Below are 13,403 nucleotides of genomic sequence, written 5' to 3'. Positions count from 1 at the left end.
AACAACATAAACGAAAACAATGTTTTTTGCGCGTTTGCTTTAAAAGCCAACAACAAAAGCAGAAGGGCAGCAGTAGGCACAGCAGCAACAACAATTCTAATCATAACTGGTGATGATGGAGATGGTGGAGATGCGTAGCCGTCGGAAGCATTTTGCAAGTGGTCCGGCCATTATAATACTGTAAACTGCTTGTTTATTAGAGGCTTTATAGCCATTCAATTGTTTTTTTGTTTGGTTTTTGTTTTTGCTTGTTCAGCAATTATATTCAGACCTTATTCATTAAGTGTTCTATATGACAACATGAGATCCATAATATTTCGTCGTTTTTATTGTATAAAGGGCAATAGCCCAAGTTACAATCAGATTACAGCATATATTTAAGATTCAAAACTACTCTTATACTAGCAGTTTCTAATAGAAAGTGAAATGCTGCGAGTATGCAATTCATGTAAATACTAATAGATACTTCAGTACATATAAGGGTGTACTGATTTTTAGTTTTAGTATTAAAAGTTTGTAGAAATGTATGATTTGGTGGGTTATAAGAATGGATTTCAAAAAATTTGTTTACAATGCTACAAAACAACATAATAATATACTTTACATAATAATATTTATTGTTAACCACAATATGCTTCACAGTATTCAAATATGTAAAAAAAAAAAAGTTATTCGCAATAGCCATAACAGTATTTAAATCCGTTTTAACAGAAAAATATTTAAAACTTTTTAATATTTTCTCAATATTTAAAACTGTTTCAAAAAAGTGGCTAAATAAAAAACATGCCTCACAGAAATTAAATCTGTTTAAAAAATGGTTTATACATATCGTGCTCCTCAGTATTAAACTCTTTAAATAAAATAATGCTTTATCTACAATATGTTTTTCAATTTTTTAAATAAATGCTTTATCCACAATATGCTTTTCAGTATTAAATTTAAATAAATGCTTTTTAATTGCTGTGAAGCAGCCAATTTATATTCTTGACAACAATTTGACCTCAGAAAGGTCATTGTTTGTCAAAAAACAAGGGCCTAAGATGACTGAAAAGCGGAGTTTCCTTCTTTCGTTCTGCCGGGTAAAATCAATTACTTTAGGCGACGTTTGTAGATAACCTACACGTACCAACATCAGCATGTGGCGACGCTCGAGTATTACTATTCAGCGTTTTTACTATATTTCTAGTTTTCCTATTTCTAGGTTTCCTATTTCTAGGTTTAATCGGCCCATGTCCCAGCCAAAATATTTTCAGGCCAATATTATTTACGAACCCAGTTAAACTTATTTACTAGCCTATCAGCATGCTAATTATTACATTTAGGCGACGCTTGTTGTAGACTGGCATACACGGTACCAACGCTCGTTCTTATGTTTCTACGTCAGCTCGTCAGTGTTGTAATATAGACAATGGGTCGTGTCTCATATTATTTGTTATATTTTTATTATTCATTATTTTCACTTGACTCGCATAAATAATTTTGTTCGAAGAACATTTATATGCAGTTGTACTTCGCAGCACTTCGCTTGCAATTTGCAATTTTTAGTTTTTAAGCTTGTTTAAACACTACAGTATTTAAACCGGTTTCGAAATAGTATCTTCATCAGGTAAATGACCTAATCTCAGATCATTTCGTCATCGGCCGATGTCATCTGATGACGTGCACCCTCTGTTGGTATTTGAGGTATTTTCCGCAGGGTCCTCTGTTCCCTGGGTTGGTGTAGAAGGTCATGGTAATAGTATGTGATAGCTTGTAGTTATCTCCATTTATCTAAACGAAAACGAGCAACACCATCAAGCTCTAAACTGACAATGACCTGGATTGTGTGCAACCACCAAAAACCTGCAAACAAAAGTATATGTGTAAATTAACATAAGATTGAACCACAACATTTTTTACCAAATTAACACATAAAAGCTGTTTTACTAACATATATATTCAATATACTTATCGATTACTACTATTTTATGAGATATTTTATTAGATGTTGATTTGTAAGATATTTGGATATCAATATACACCTACCTCCAAATCTGTTTTACTAACATATATATTCAATATAATTACCGATTACTATTATTTTATTCGACATTTTATTAGATGTTGATTTATTAGTAAGATATTTGGACATCAAAATATATACCTACCTCCTAAGTGCCATCATGGAAAAACTATATTTATCGCTACAAAATTACAATATGGCGTCTATGTACATGTAATTTTGTAGCGATAAATATTTTTTCCATGATTACACTTAGGAGGTCACATACACACATCAAAATAATCTGACAATTTCTAATTAATATCAAATATAAAAATAACATTGTTCGTTTAGACACCTAAGCCTAGATCTACCCTAGGTAGAGAAGCTAATGGAATACTTAATATTAGGTTAGACCTAGGCCTAGTCTGAAATTGAAAGACTAGCCTAGAGGTAGGGGATTCAAACTCTCGCTGTGCAAATCGCTTGTGTCCTTGGGCAAGGCGCTGATTACTAGCTTCAATTATGGAATAATAATATAATTTAATTTAATATCCACGATATGAGAATACACGTCTCATTGAGTTCAACATAGCACAAAAGAAATAGTAGAACCCCTCCTTTGGGACACTCATATTCAGGGGACACCCCTATTAAAGAGGTACTTTTCCGTGAAACAATTAAGGGGAAATGTATCTTTTAACACTACTGAGTAAGCTAACACCTATTAAGAAAACACATCTATTAAGGGGACAAGGACACGTCCTGAATGTGCAAAATGGTCAAATCAATATATTTACCCCATTGTAGAAGCGGTTGGTACATCGGTTGTGGCTGGGACTAAAAAAATAAAAACGACATATTATTATTTTATTATTATTATTATTATTATTATTATTATTATTATTAAGGGGAGACTTTTTTGTATCCAATCAACTACAATAGTCTTAAAATCTATTCAAATTTATATTTTGACAGCTTTTGAGCAATAGGCCTACACAATATGTAGACCTAGTGCACGTTTTAATGTACATTGTGCAATACAATATTTTAATTTAGACCATTAACCATGGGGATTTCTTGTTTAGTGTTTACACTGTAAAGTCTGCACCCTAATTTCTAAGTCGTTTCTAATTCATGCTATTTTATATTTACATCTAATAGAAAGCTCAAAATAAAAATAATAATAATAATAATATTTGGTTATTTACATTCACTCTAATCATAAAACAATATGTACAGTTTTGTTTTTATTTATTTATTTTTTAAATTAGGGGCCTACATTTCTGTTATTTCATATAATCAAATGATTTTGCTCTGCAAATTGTTGTTATAAATTAATACTAATTCAACTGTAACTTATTCTTAGGCCAATAATAATTATGGTCAATGGTCATATATTTATATAGCGCCTTCCACATAAAAAAAAACCCCGTCTCTATAAAGGGGACAATTCTTTGTGTCCCGAGGTTTTCCCCTTTAATAAGAGTTCTACTAACCTCAACAGAATATAGTGTCGTACAGTACTGTATACTGGATTGTCAATCTAATCTCCAATCAGTGTATTTCTAGGTGTGTTGGGACTTGACATAGCCTAAATAAGTGTATGGAAACATTCTTTCATCTTTGTGTCACATACCCAGCAAGTGCATTTCAACACAGTATAGCAGTATTATCAATATGGGCTTTTTTCATTGACGTAACCAATCAATATAATTTCTATTTTTTCTCAATGTTGATAAATATAATGAATTGTGAAATTGATAGAATATTAACGAAGAACCATTAAATTATTAATTTATTTCATTAATCTTGATTGATGTCTTTGTCCTATACCTTATTAAATGCAATACATTAGCCTAGTTTATTGATTGTCCAGAGTCTCCAATAGTGCATCCACCTGTATTTTGTTATGTTTATTTTCATCAATTAGATATTCACCAGATCTAATTGAAAGTGTTCTATAATAACGACATGCAATGTATTACTAAGTAAGCAATGGCAAAATACTGAGAATTCAGATAAAGCTAACATTTTATTGAAAAAAAAGAACACTTAGATTCATATGTATCAACTATTTTGACTTGGTTTTGACTTTGTAAAAGTAATGTATTTCTACAAATATATACTAAATATATTTATATAGTTTATTATCTTATATTAAGGGATACGGTAGTATTGTAGGGAAGTAAGTTAAACAAAACACTGAAAAACAACACAGAAGCGCTGTAATTATTTAAGTCCATAAAATAAAACTATTTAACAAATTCAACAAGGAATAAATACAGCAAGGATGTATTTAATGAATAGAGATCAATCTGTGTATCAATGGTAATTTGATGATAGGTGTAATTGCGATATTGCGTGCTTTCAGAACTGATTAAGAAAATCATAAACTTATACAGTATAAGATAAATTTAAATTACATACAACTATATATTTTTTTATTTAATACAGATTTAAAATGTAATGTGAATAACAAAATCAAAGCTTTATCGGATGTATATTGGATTTTTATACTTTGCTTTGAGGTCTCGAAATCCGGATTAACATTACATCATCGGGATCTGTCTCTTATACACATCTAGATGTGTATAAGAGACAGAAATAGAATACCAGCCTCCGCAACCAAAATCCCAAAAAAGTAATAGAAGCAGACAAATAATCTGGTACAACCCACCATTAAAACCAACATCGGAAAATCATTCCTTAACCTCGTAAAGAAACATTTTCCGAGTGGCAACATTTTGCACAAGCTGTTCAACAAGAACAATGTTAAAGTCAGCTATAGCTGCTCAAGAAACATGGCCAGTATAATCAGAGCCCATAACAAACAGCTTCTGGTTGCTAAGCAACAACAGCCAGATAAACTCTGCAACTGCAGGAAAAAAGATGAATGTCCACTCTCTGGAAATTGCCTCACCTCATCCATCATCTACAAAGCCACTGTCCACTCAAATGATGACACAAAATGCTACATCGGGCTCAACGACACACCGTTCAAAACCCGATACACAAACCACAAATACACTTTTAACACCCCCAAACACAGAAACAGCACTGTACTCTCCAAATACATATGGAAATTAAAAGACAGCAACACACCCTACAATAGCAAATGGTCTATTATCGACAGAGCATCGGCTTACTCCCCAAAAACAAGACGCTGCAACCTATGCATAACCGAAAAACTTCACATAATATATTCAGACAAACAGTCAATACTAAACAAAAGAACCGAGATATTGTCTAAATTCAGGCACAACAACAAATACTTAATTAAAAACAATTAACTCATTTGCATTTTCACCTGCATTAAAATTCATATACTCACACAATCCTTGTATTCTCTCACTCCTAAAGATTGCATGAGCATGAAACAGTCTGTAGAGTAATTATTATTACGCGCCTTTGTTCTTTACCGCTGATTCGATGTTCTATTTTCGTTTCGTGTGTAAATATTGCTTTACTTTGTATTTTTTGTCAGTTGTCCTCATGAGTTGTAGACATATTAGAAGCAATATAATTTATTAATTCACAAATATTTCAAACACTCCTGTGTTCTTCCTCAGTGTGAGGACAACTGACACTGAGGAAGAACACAGGAGTGTTTGAAATATTTGTGAATTAATAAATTATATTGCTTCTAATATGTCTACAACTCATGGCTGTTTTATATTGCTGTCTTTCTATATTTTATATATATATATATATATATGTATACATATATATATATATCAATATGTGTATTCATATATATATATATATAAAATACATAATTTTTCTGCGTAACACTGTATAAAGGTGTATATTTATAATATATATATATAAATTTATATATATGCCTATATAAATGTTATCAAATAATTATATGCCTATATAAATATTATCAAATAATGGCAAAAAAAAGCGCTTGATTGATGTAAAGATCGTATCGGCAGAAATTTAACCACGATCTTTCGCTTTCAAGGCACGTGCCACACAATCCTCTCTTTAGCCAAAAAGTATAAATACAGTCGTTATAGTATATTATTCAGTATTTTAAATTAAAATTGACTCGGGTTGCCACCCATACATTTGGTAAGAATACATACCACACTGTCCTTATTCACAGCTTGGAATCTGTGTTTGTCGCTACGCCGGCCCTCTTAATATTTTTATTTTCATTTCATTTCACATTTATTTCAGACCGTAAGTCCATATCCTCACTTAAATCTGACAGCAGTATGGTTAAAGCTTAAACAGAGTATAAGAAAAAGGTCAGTGCGACAAAATATTAATAAAATGTAAACAAGTTATAGGTATAGTAGTTCACGCCACCTACAATTCAGCTTGAAGCTGTCAAACAAATACTCATTTAGAGTTGACACTAATAAGTTGTCTCTATTAAAATTACGTTCTCGAAAACCATACACAGCCTTAAAAACCTTTAAAAATTGTAAAACACTACCTAGAGATAGGTAAAGGCCTGGCGCGCCGAGCGGTCATAATAACTTTTCTGCCTAGGTAGTGTATGTAATTTGTACACGTTCTACGAAAATTCATAAATAATAAAAGATAAATATAATATTAATCAGTTAAACTTTATAATTATCAGATGATTTAAAAGAAAATTGTTTGATGTCTAACATGTGTATTTTCAACATGATGTTTGCTAGGTAGGAAGGATTGGTTAGAAATACCACATTGAATTTGTAACCATCTTTATCAAACATTCATCGTCCATACATTCTCAAAAAAAGCATTGGCATATCAAGAACGATTAACATTAAATGAGATGGACGAACAAGTCCATATTAAAATGAAATGAGATGGACGAACACGTCCAAGAGCCTATAATTTGTTTTGTTTAAAGTCAGTTTTATATGACAAATAAATATAATTAGTTGAAGTAATAAGTAGTTAAATATTTGATGCCAACAATATATGGTTACATACGCTGTACATACATATGTATCTTTTCGGATGGCGTATTTCGTCAGGAGAAATAATACGAAATGATGTTGATGCCATACCTGACGTGTTATAAGTACTGAATGCTCAGTACATTCCTAAATGCTTGCAAAAAAAGTTTCGCAAGTGATTCGGATGGGAATCGAACCCACGACCTCCAAGTAACTAACCTGATGTCTTTTATTTAAGTTGCAGACGTACCTTGTTCAAGTATTATATGCTAACTATGCGGCTCTTGTAGACCAAGGCATTCATGTGCAAAGCCTTGGTGTTTGTTTATCCATGAAAAAAGCACGCCAGGAAAGTTTGCCTTACCAGGAAAATGTGACGTAATCTAGCTTATGACGTATGCATGCTAACTATAGCGTGAGTGTGACGTCACCAAAAAATAAACATTTTCTATTATAACCAAAATATTAATAACCACTAGGTTTGTGGGCGTAAATTCCCTTAATACGAATTAAGGGTAGCACCATCCTTGCCATACAAATTACGGCTCCCATTGACGTCTCAGTCGAGAAATACGGGTAGCTGAAGTTTTTCTCGAAAATCTGACAATACAACGAAACCATATCGAAATTCAACGTTCCACTTTTGGCTCTGAGTTGTGCTTCGCACACGCCGCTGAGGGCTGAGGGCTGCGTTCCGGGAACCCTGCGTCTAGTGTTATAGGAGGAGACACAATTACGTTTGTCGCTTTTATATGTTGTTTCAGTCAAATAGGCCAAATGGAGTATATTTTAGTTTTACACATTTCCTAATCTATAAAAAAATATGGTATAATAGTCCGATTTGATAATTTCTTTAGACGTCATCAATAGTGTCGCAGATGATCATCTGGCTATAACAATTTTAATCAGGATGTGTTTACGATTATTCATCTCAATCTTCTATAACCACAGAGGTTCTGCGTATTTTATATCACAAAACTAATATATTTTATTCAATAAGCAAGTTAGCAATAAATAATTGGGCTTATTAAAGTTAGACAAAGTTTTCACTTTGTTCCACAAAAATATTTTATTATTACGAACGTTTGAATGACGTTACCTTATATAAAAAACATCTTTAAAAATGACACGCATATAATTATTGGTATTATATAATAAGTATATTAAATTGAAAGAATAAGGAGATATACTACGATTAAAATGTTTAACAATTAACTGTACAGAACAAAGGTTATAATCGTTCTAATTCAAATTCAACCCCAAGATCATCCGCCAGGGATGCGCTTCTTTGCCCACTGGGGCTCTTTCTTTAGACATCCGGGCCATCTCCCCTTGGCTATGACATACCGTATGTTTAGTAAAGTGAACAGCAAAAAGCTCTTGGTCCGCTCTGATAATTTCATTGAGACCAAACGTAAAGGGACAGGAGTGCGAATATTCCGATAAAATTTGATATTCTGATTATCCTAACTACCGGTGCTTTTTAATTTGATGTTGGTTGGTAAAGGCTTTTTTTGTACTCATACCCTCGCCTCTACGAAAAAGAGTTTATTTTTGCAATTGCGCGCGTTAGTGTCTGTCTGTCTGTGTGTGTGTGGTGTGTGTATGTGTGTGTGTGTGTGTAGGTGTGTGTGTGTGTGTGTGTGTGTGTGTGTGTGTGTGTGTGTGTCTGTGTGTGGTGTGTGTCCTTCCAGGGGCAGGGGCATAATAAAAAACTACTGGACCGATTTACTTCACATTTTCACACATTGACAATTTCACATGTATATTGGTCCTCCCTATTTGGTGCTGATCGGAAGTAAGGTGCAGGTTTTATTAGGTTGAACAACCATTATAACGTCTCTCTCCGGTAGTACGAAGTATCTTAACTTTCTACGTTCTTCTATAGTCTTTTCGAATTTTAAGTACATCAGGATAACCGTAACTGAAGACCTGGGCTACGCATGTTTTCTACAGACCAGGTCTCAAACCAAATAAGATTTATTTCACTTGCAACATGGATTACATAAACAATTCAATCAAGTATTAAAGGAACCAACAAAACAAAGCAATCAAGTGTTGCTGAGCGGGCATAAGCCTATATAAACAACTCCCATATACAGATTAATAACATTTATAGAAGGTAAGCATTAATAGTACACGAAACAAACTACATTGAAACTTAAAAGACTTATATGATGAATTGATTGAAAACTTTCAATTATAAATATGATTTGCCAACAAATATGTACCGTACTTTATATGTGAATGTCAGCTTACCTATACTTAATGGATAAATATAAATGAATTAAAATAAATAAATAAATAAAAATTTTGAAAAAAAATAATTATAAAAAATTCACTTTATTATATGGATGTGAAAGTCTGCTTACTATAGCCTAGTAACATTAACAATGATAAATTAAATCAAAAATATTTATAGTGTATATAAAATCAAGGTAATTACTATATAATCTATGGAATATATATTTTAGGAGTTAAATAATAATAAAAATAATATTATTTAAAGGCAAATGGGAAAAGAATCGGAATGATGAAGTGTAAGATATTATAGAAGTCTGGTTTCAAAAACAGAAAGATAAGGAGAATCTATAACATGCCTACGGAGTGTATTCCAATCAACAACAATCCCATATGTGTAGGGAATTTATTTAGCGTATCAGTACGGTGTATTGGAACTGTAAGTCTGAGATTATGATTATATCAAAGTACCAAAATGCCCCTGTGATTATTATGTACCTGAAGTGCACTCCTTCATTGTAGCCTATCGCCTACTTTTTACATGTAAATCGAACATCATCCAACTTAATGAAATTAGGATTGGCCTACCATTGGAACTTATATGTTTTGTATAACACTGACGGTAATTTGTATTCTAAATTCTTGACACTTTATTGAGAGAGATTTGGCTTGTGTTTCTATACCTGGATGTACTGTACTTTTCTTGGGGACTTCAATTTCCTGAAGTCCAGGGGTTGTTTCTTTGATGGTAATAGCTATGATAGAGTGGAAGGGCGTTCATGTGAGGTAATGTAAGATGTAACAATTTCCATCTCGTAAGGGATGTGATAAAATTCTTTATGTGATATTTACTTTAACGCCTAATCGAGTTTCGTGAGATCAGAAAAAGGTTTTTTTTTTCAAAATGATGTTGAATGCATTGTACTTTTAATATAAATTTATACATTTTAAATTATGTAAAGCGTGTTGAGATGTTGCCAGATATGTTTATTATTATTATTATTATTATTATTATTATTATTATTATTATTATTATTATTATTATTATTATTATTATTATCATCATTAACAGAATATAGTGTTTTTTCATTGACTTAACCAATGAAATGCATTGTACTTTTAATGTAAAATTATACATTTTAAATTATGTAAAGCGTGTTGAGATGTTGCCAGATATGTTCGTGCTATATACGAATTGTATTATTATTATTATTATTATTATTATTATTATTATTATTATTATTATTATTATTATTATTATAACAGAATATAGTGTTGTACAGTACAGTACTGTATACCGGATTCCCAATCTAGTCTCCTATCAGGGTATTTTCAGGTGTGTTGGGATATAACAGCCTAAATAAGTGTATGGAAACATTCTTTCATCTTTGTGTCACATAATCAGCAAGCGCATTTCAACATTTCAACACCGTATAGCCATATCCTTATTATTTTTTTTTCATTGACTTAACCAATTAAACAATCTAATTTCTTTTTTTTTTAAACGTTGATCGGATAATGCTAATTGTCCGCTACTTTGATGTAAAATCCCCAATTGTATCATCTTTTCAAAGTAGACTAGAAACAATCGTTTCGCCGCATCATGCACGTTTCCTAATAATTAACTCATACAGAGTAGAATAATGTAACCTGAATACAGAATTCTGAATATTCATTCCTGCTCAATTCAATAAAAACAGTTTCCTTTTAGCGGGATCAAAAGTTCCTTTCTCTAATATATACAGTAAGTTCGATGCTCCTAAGCCATCTCTCCCACGGTCTAGTTTCCGTGTTTTCGATACCAATTTCCATACCAATTAATCCTATCTCGATTGTCACTATCTATTTTGGCTGACTGATATTAACACTTTTAGTATTGTAAATTTTTTCAATTTTCCATGTCGTTAAAATGTTATGTTTATGCTCCTAATTTTATAATGTGAACAATACCTATATACAATTTCATTAATAACGTTATCTAGTTCACAGCTATCAATCAACTTACATCGTGTAACTTAGTGCTTTGTTTCCTTGTACTTTCAGTCTTTAGAATTTGCTAACTTAAACAAGTAAGAAAGTATAATACATACTCCAAGTATTGAAATACACGCCATCGTGTTGGGATTCAATATTTCGACATTAATTATGTCATCATCAGGAATTAAACAAGTAATTCAAAGAAGTAATAGTTATGGCAAATAAAGACAGTACACTCACGTACACCACCTAATATGATTCGTGATATGATTTTCACTTCCAATGGTGATAAATCATGCACTTAGTGGTCTTATTGGTTGAATGCCTCTTCACTGAATTGAGATAATTATAAAGGAGGCTGTCCATGTAAATGTTATATAAATGGCAGAAATGTAGTACCACCACACTTGATCTACTCTTTTACTAAGATTTGTGCATTTCCCATTTCGTCTAAATAGTCTAAATTACCACGATGGACAACACGTCAAGACTGATCTGCAGTATCGTCGGTGCAATCGGCTGTTCAACAAATGGCTTCGCCATATTCATTATATTTAACTTGCAGAATCGGTACAGTACAACAAATCTTCTTATCTCAAATCAGTGTATCATTGACTTTTTCGCATCTTTGACGTCACTTTGTATTTTTCTGGATCCACACTTGATGACACGGCTCCCAGAGTCGAATGTTGCATCTTTATTTGTTTGTAAGTTCTGGTCAAGCAAGTATATATTCTGGTCAACTACATATGCCTCTACAACTAATCTTCTGGTGCTTACTGTTGATCGTTATTTTGCTGTAACTCATCCACTTAAATACAATATACTCAAAGAAAAGGCGAGGATAAAAGTATTGCTTTTGACGATTCCATGGGTATGTGGTTTTGGATTTATTTGCCAGTGGTTATTTTCTTACAGTGTGAAGAATAAAAAGTGTATTCAGAATTGGCCAAGTGTTGGGTACCACAAAGCGTTTGCTTGTTTGTGTTTCGTTTACATTCTTATCATTCCTATCATTGTAATATTGTTTGTCTACTTCAACATTTTTCGCACACTTCAAAAACGAGTTGCAGATGGTTCATCTATGGAAAATGCAAGCAGTACGGCCAGACGTCTGAATATTGTTAAGACAATGATGATAGTTGGTGTGACATACGTTATTTGTTGGGCTCCGACCGAAATATGTTATATCTACTTTACATTTGATGGTGACATTGATTTTAACTCACCAATTCACTATATTACAGTAGCAATGTCTTTGTGTATAAATCCAATAATATATACGTTCAAATATAATGATTTTAGATTAGGTTTGCAAAAAACTCTGCCATGTCTTAAGCACCGAACCACATCAGAACAAATTATTCTATCGGGTACAGTGTCTGCAAATGTCGTGCTGTAATATATCAGATCTTATCTGCAGATTCCAACTGAAGATTACAAAATGACAAATGGTTTATCTTACCGATTTCTGAGAGTCTACTTACATTCGATTTTATTGCTTTATCAAAATAATCAGATACATTAAAGTGAAAAAAGTGAAAAGAATTCAAAGTCGCCTGGGGCTTGGCTCGCCACAATGTCTTCGTGGTCAAGTGGGTATGACATTCTGGATTCGAGTCCCGATGGAAACTGCGTTTTTATTTCAGTTTCTTTTTTTTCCTATATATATATTCATATAATTATATATATATATATATATATATATATATAATAATAATAATTATTATTATTATTATTACTATTATTATTATATAAAGTAGGCATTAATAAGATGGTAATAAGCAGCACGTATGTTCCCAGCGAAGTGTATATATATATATATATAAATGTATATATATATATAATTATATATTTAATTGTATATATAATTAATCACTATTTTTTTACTCTTTCCATGTAATTATTCATAAAGAATAAAACCCATAAATATTGTAATTATTTGTAAAATTACTGTTTTCCCTGCATTTTGTTGGTGTATTTTCATTCAAGACGTGTCCTGGGTTGAATGTTTATATTCTATTGTTCCAATTTTTGCGAATAAAGAATGAAAGAAGAGGATGTATAATATAATTATATTGATATACATATGCCTCGATTAAACCAGGTAAATATTTGTTTCATATAGGCCTACATAATATGTAGATCATATTATGATTGTAGGCATTAGAGGGCATGGCTGGAACTGTTGCCCTGCTTGTAAATATTCAAATACTTGGAATCTATGTAGTTGTATATAATTATATATTATACATAGGCCTACTATTAAACCATATTGGGCAGTCACTTTTTTTTAACTT

At 31.9% G+C, this 13,403-nt stretch overlaps 1 protein-coding gene and 1 long non-coding RNA gene across 2 annotated transcripts; one reads left to right on the top strand and one right to left on the bottom strand.

Annotated features, from left to right (window-relative positions):
* Positions 1-1,545: 1,545 nt before the first annotated feature.
* On the bottom strand, positions 1,546-6,198 carry LOC117116854. Its single transcript, XR_004446831.1, has 4 exons — positions 6,076-6,198; positions 3,481-3,575; positions 2,782-2,821; positions 1,546-1,842 (listed from the first exon to the last, which is right to left on the bottom strand). It is a non-coding gene; the product is annotated as an uncharacterized LOC117116854 (long non-coding RNA).
* A 5,107-nt stretch (positions 6,199-11,305) lies between these two features.
* LOC117116867 (allatostatin-A receptor-like) lies at positions 11,306-12,673 on the top strand. The gene has a single exon (XM_033260969.1). The coding sequence runs from the start codon at positions 11,576-11,578 to the stop codon at positions 12,503-12,505; it is 930 nt and encodes a 309-aa protein (XP_033116860.1). The 5' UTR covers positions 11,306-11,575; the 3' UTR covers positions 12,506-12,673.
* The last annotated feature ends 730 nt before the right edge of the window (positions 12,674-13,403 follow it).

This window comes from Anneissia japonica, unplaced genomic scaffold (genome assembly GCF_011630105.1).
Source record: "Anneissia japonica isolate Jap-2015-1 unplaced genomic scaffold, ASM1163010v1 scaffold1302_len1884557_cov193, whole genome shotgun sequence".
In the NCBI taxonomy this organism is placed as follows: Eukaryota; Metazoa; Echinodermata; class Crinoidea; order Comatulida; family Comatulidae; genus Anneissia; species Anneissia japonica.
This window is presented reverse-complemented; position numbering and strand designations above follow the sequence as displayed.

Coding starts and splice junctions, on each gene's coding strand:
- LOC117116867 (XM_033260969.1), top strand. CDS start 11,576: ATGGACAACACGTCAAGACTGATCTGCAGTATCGTCGGTGCAATCGGC.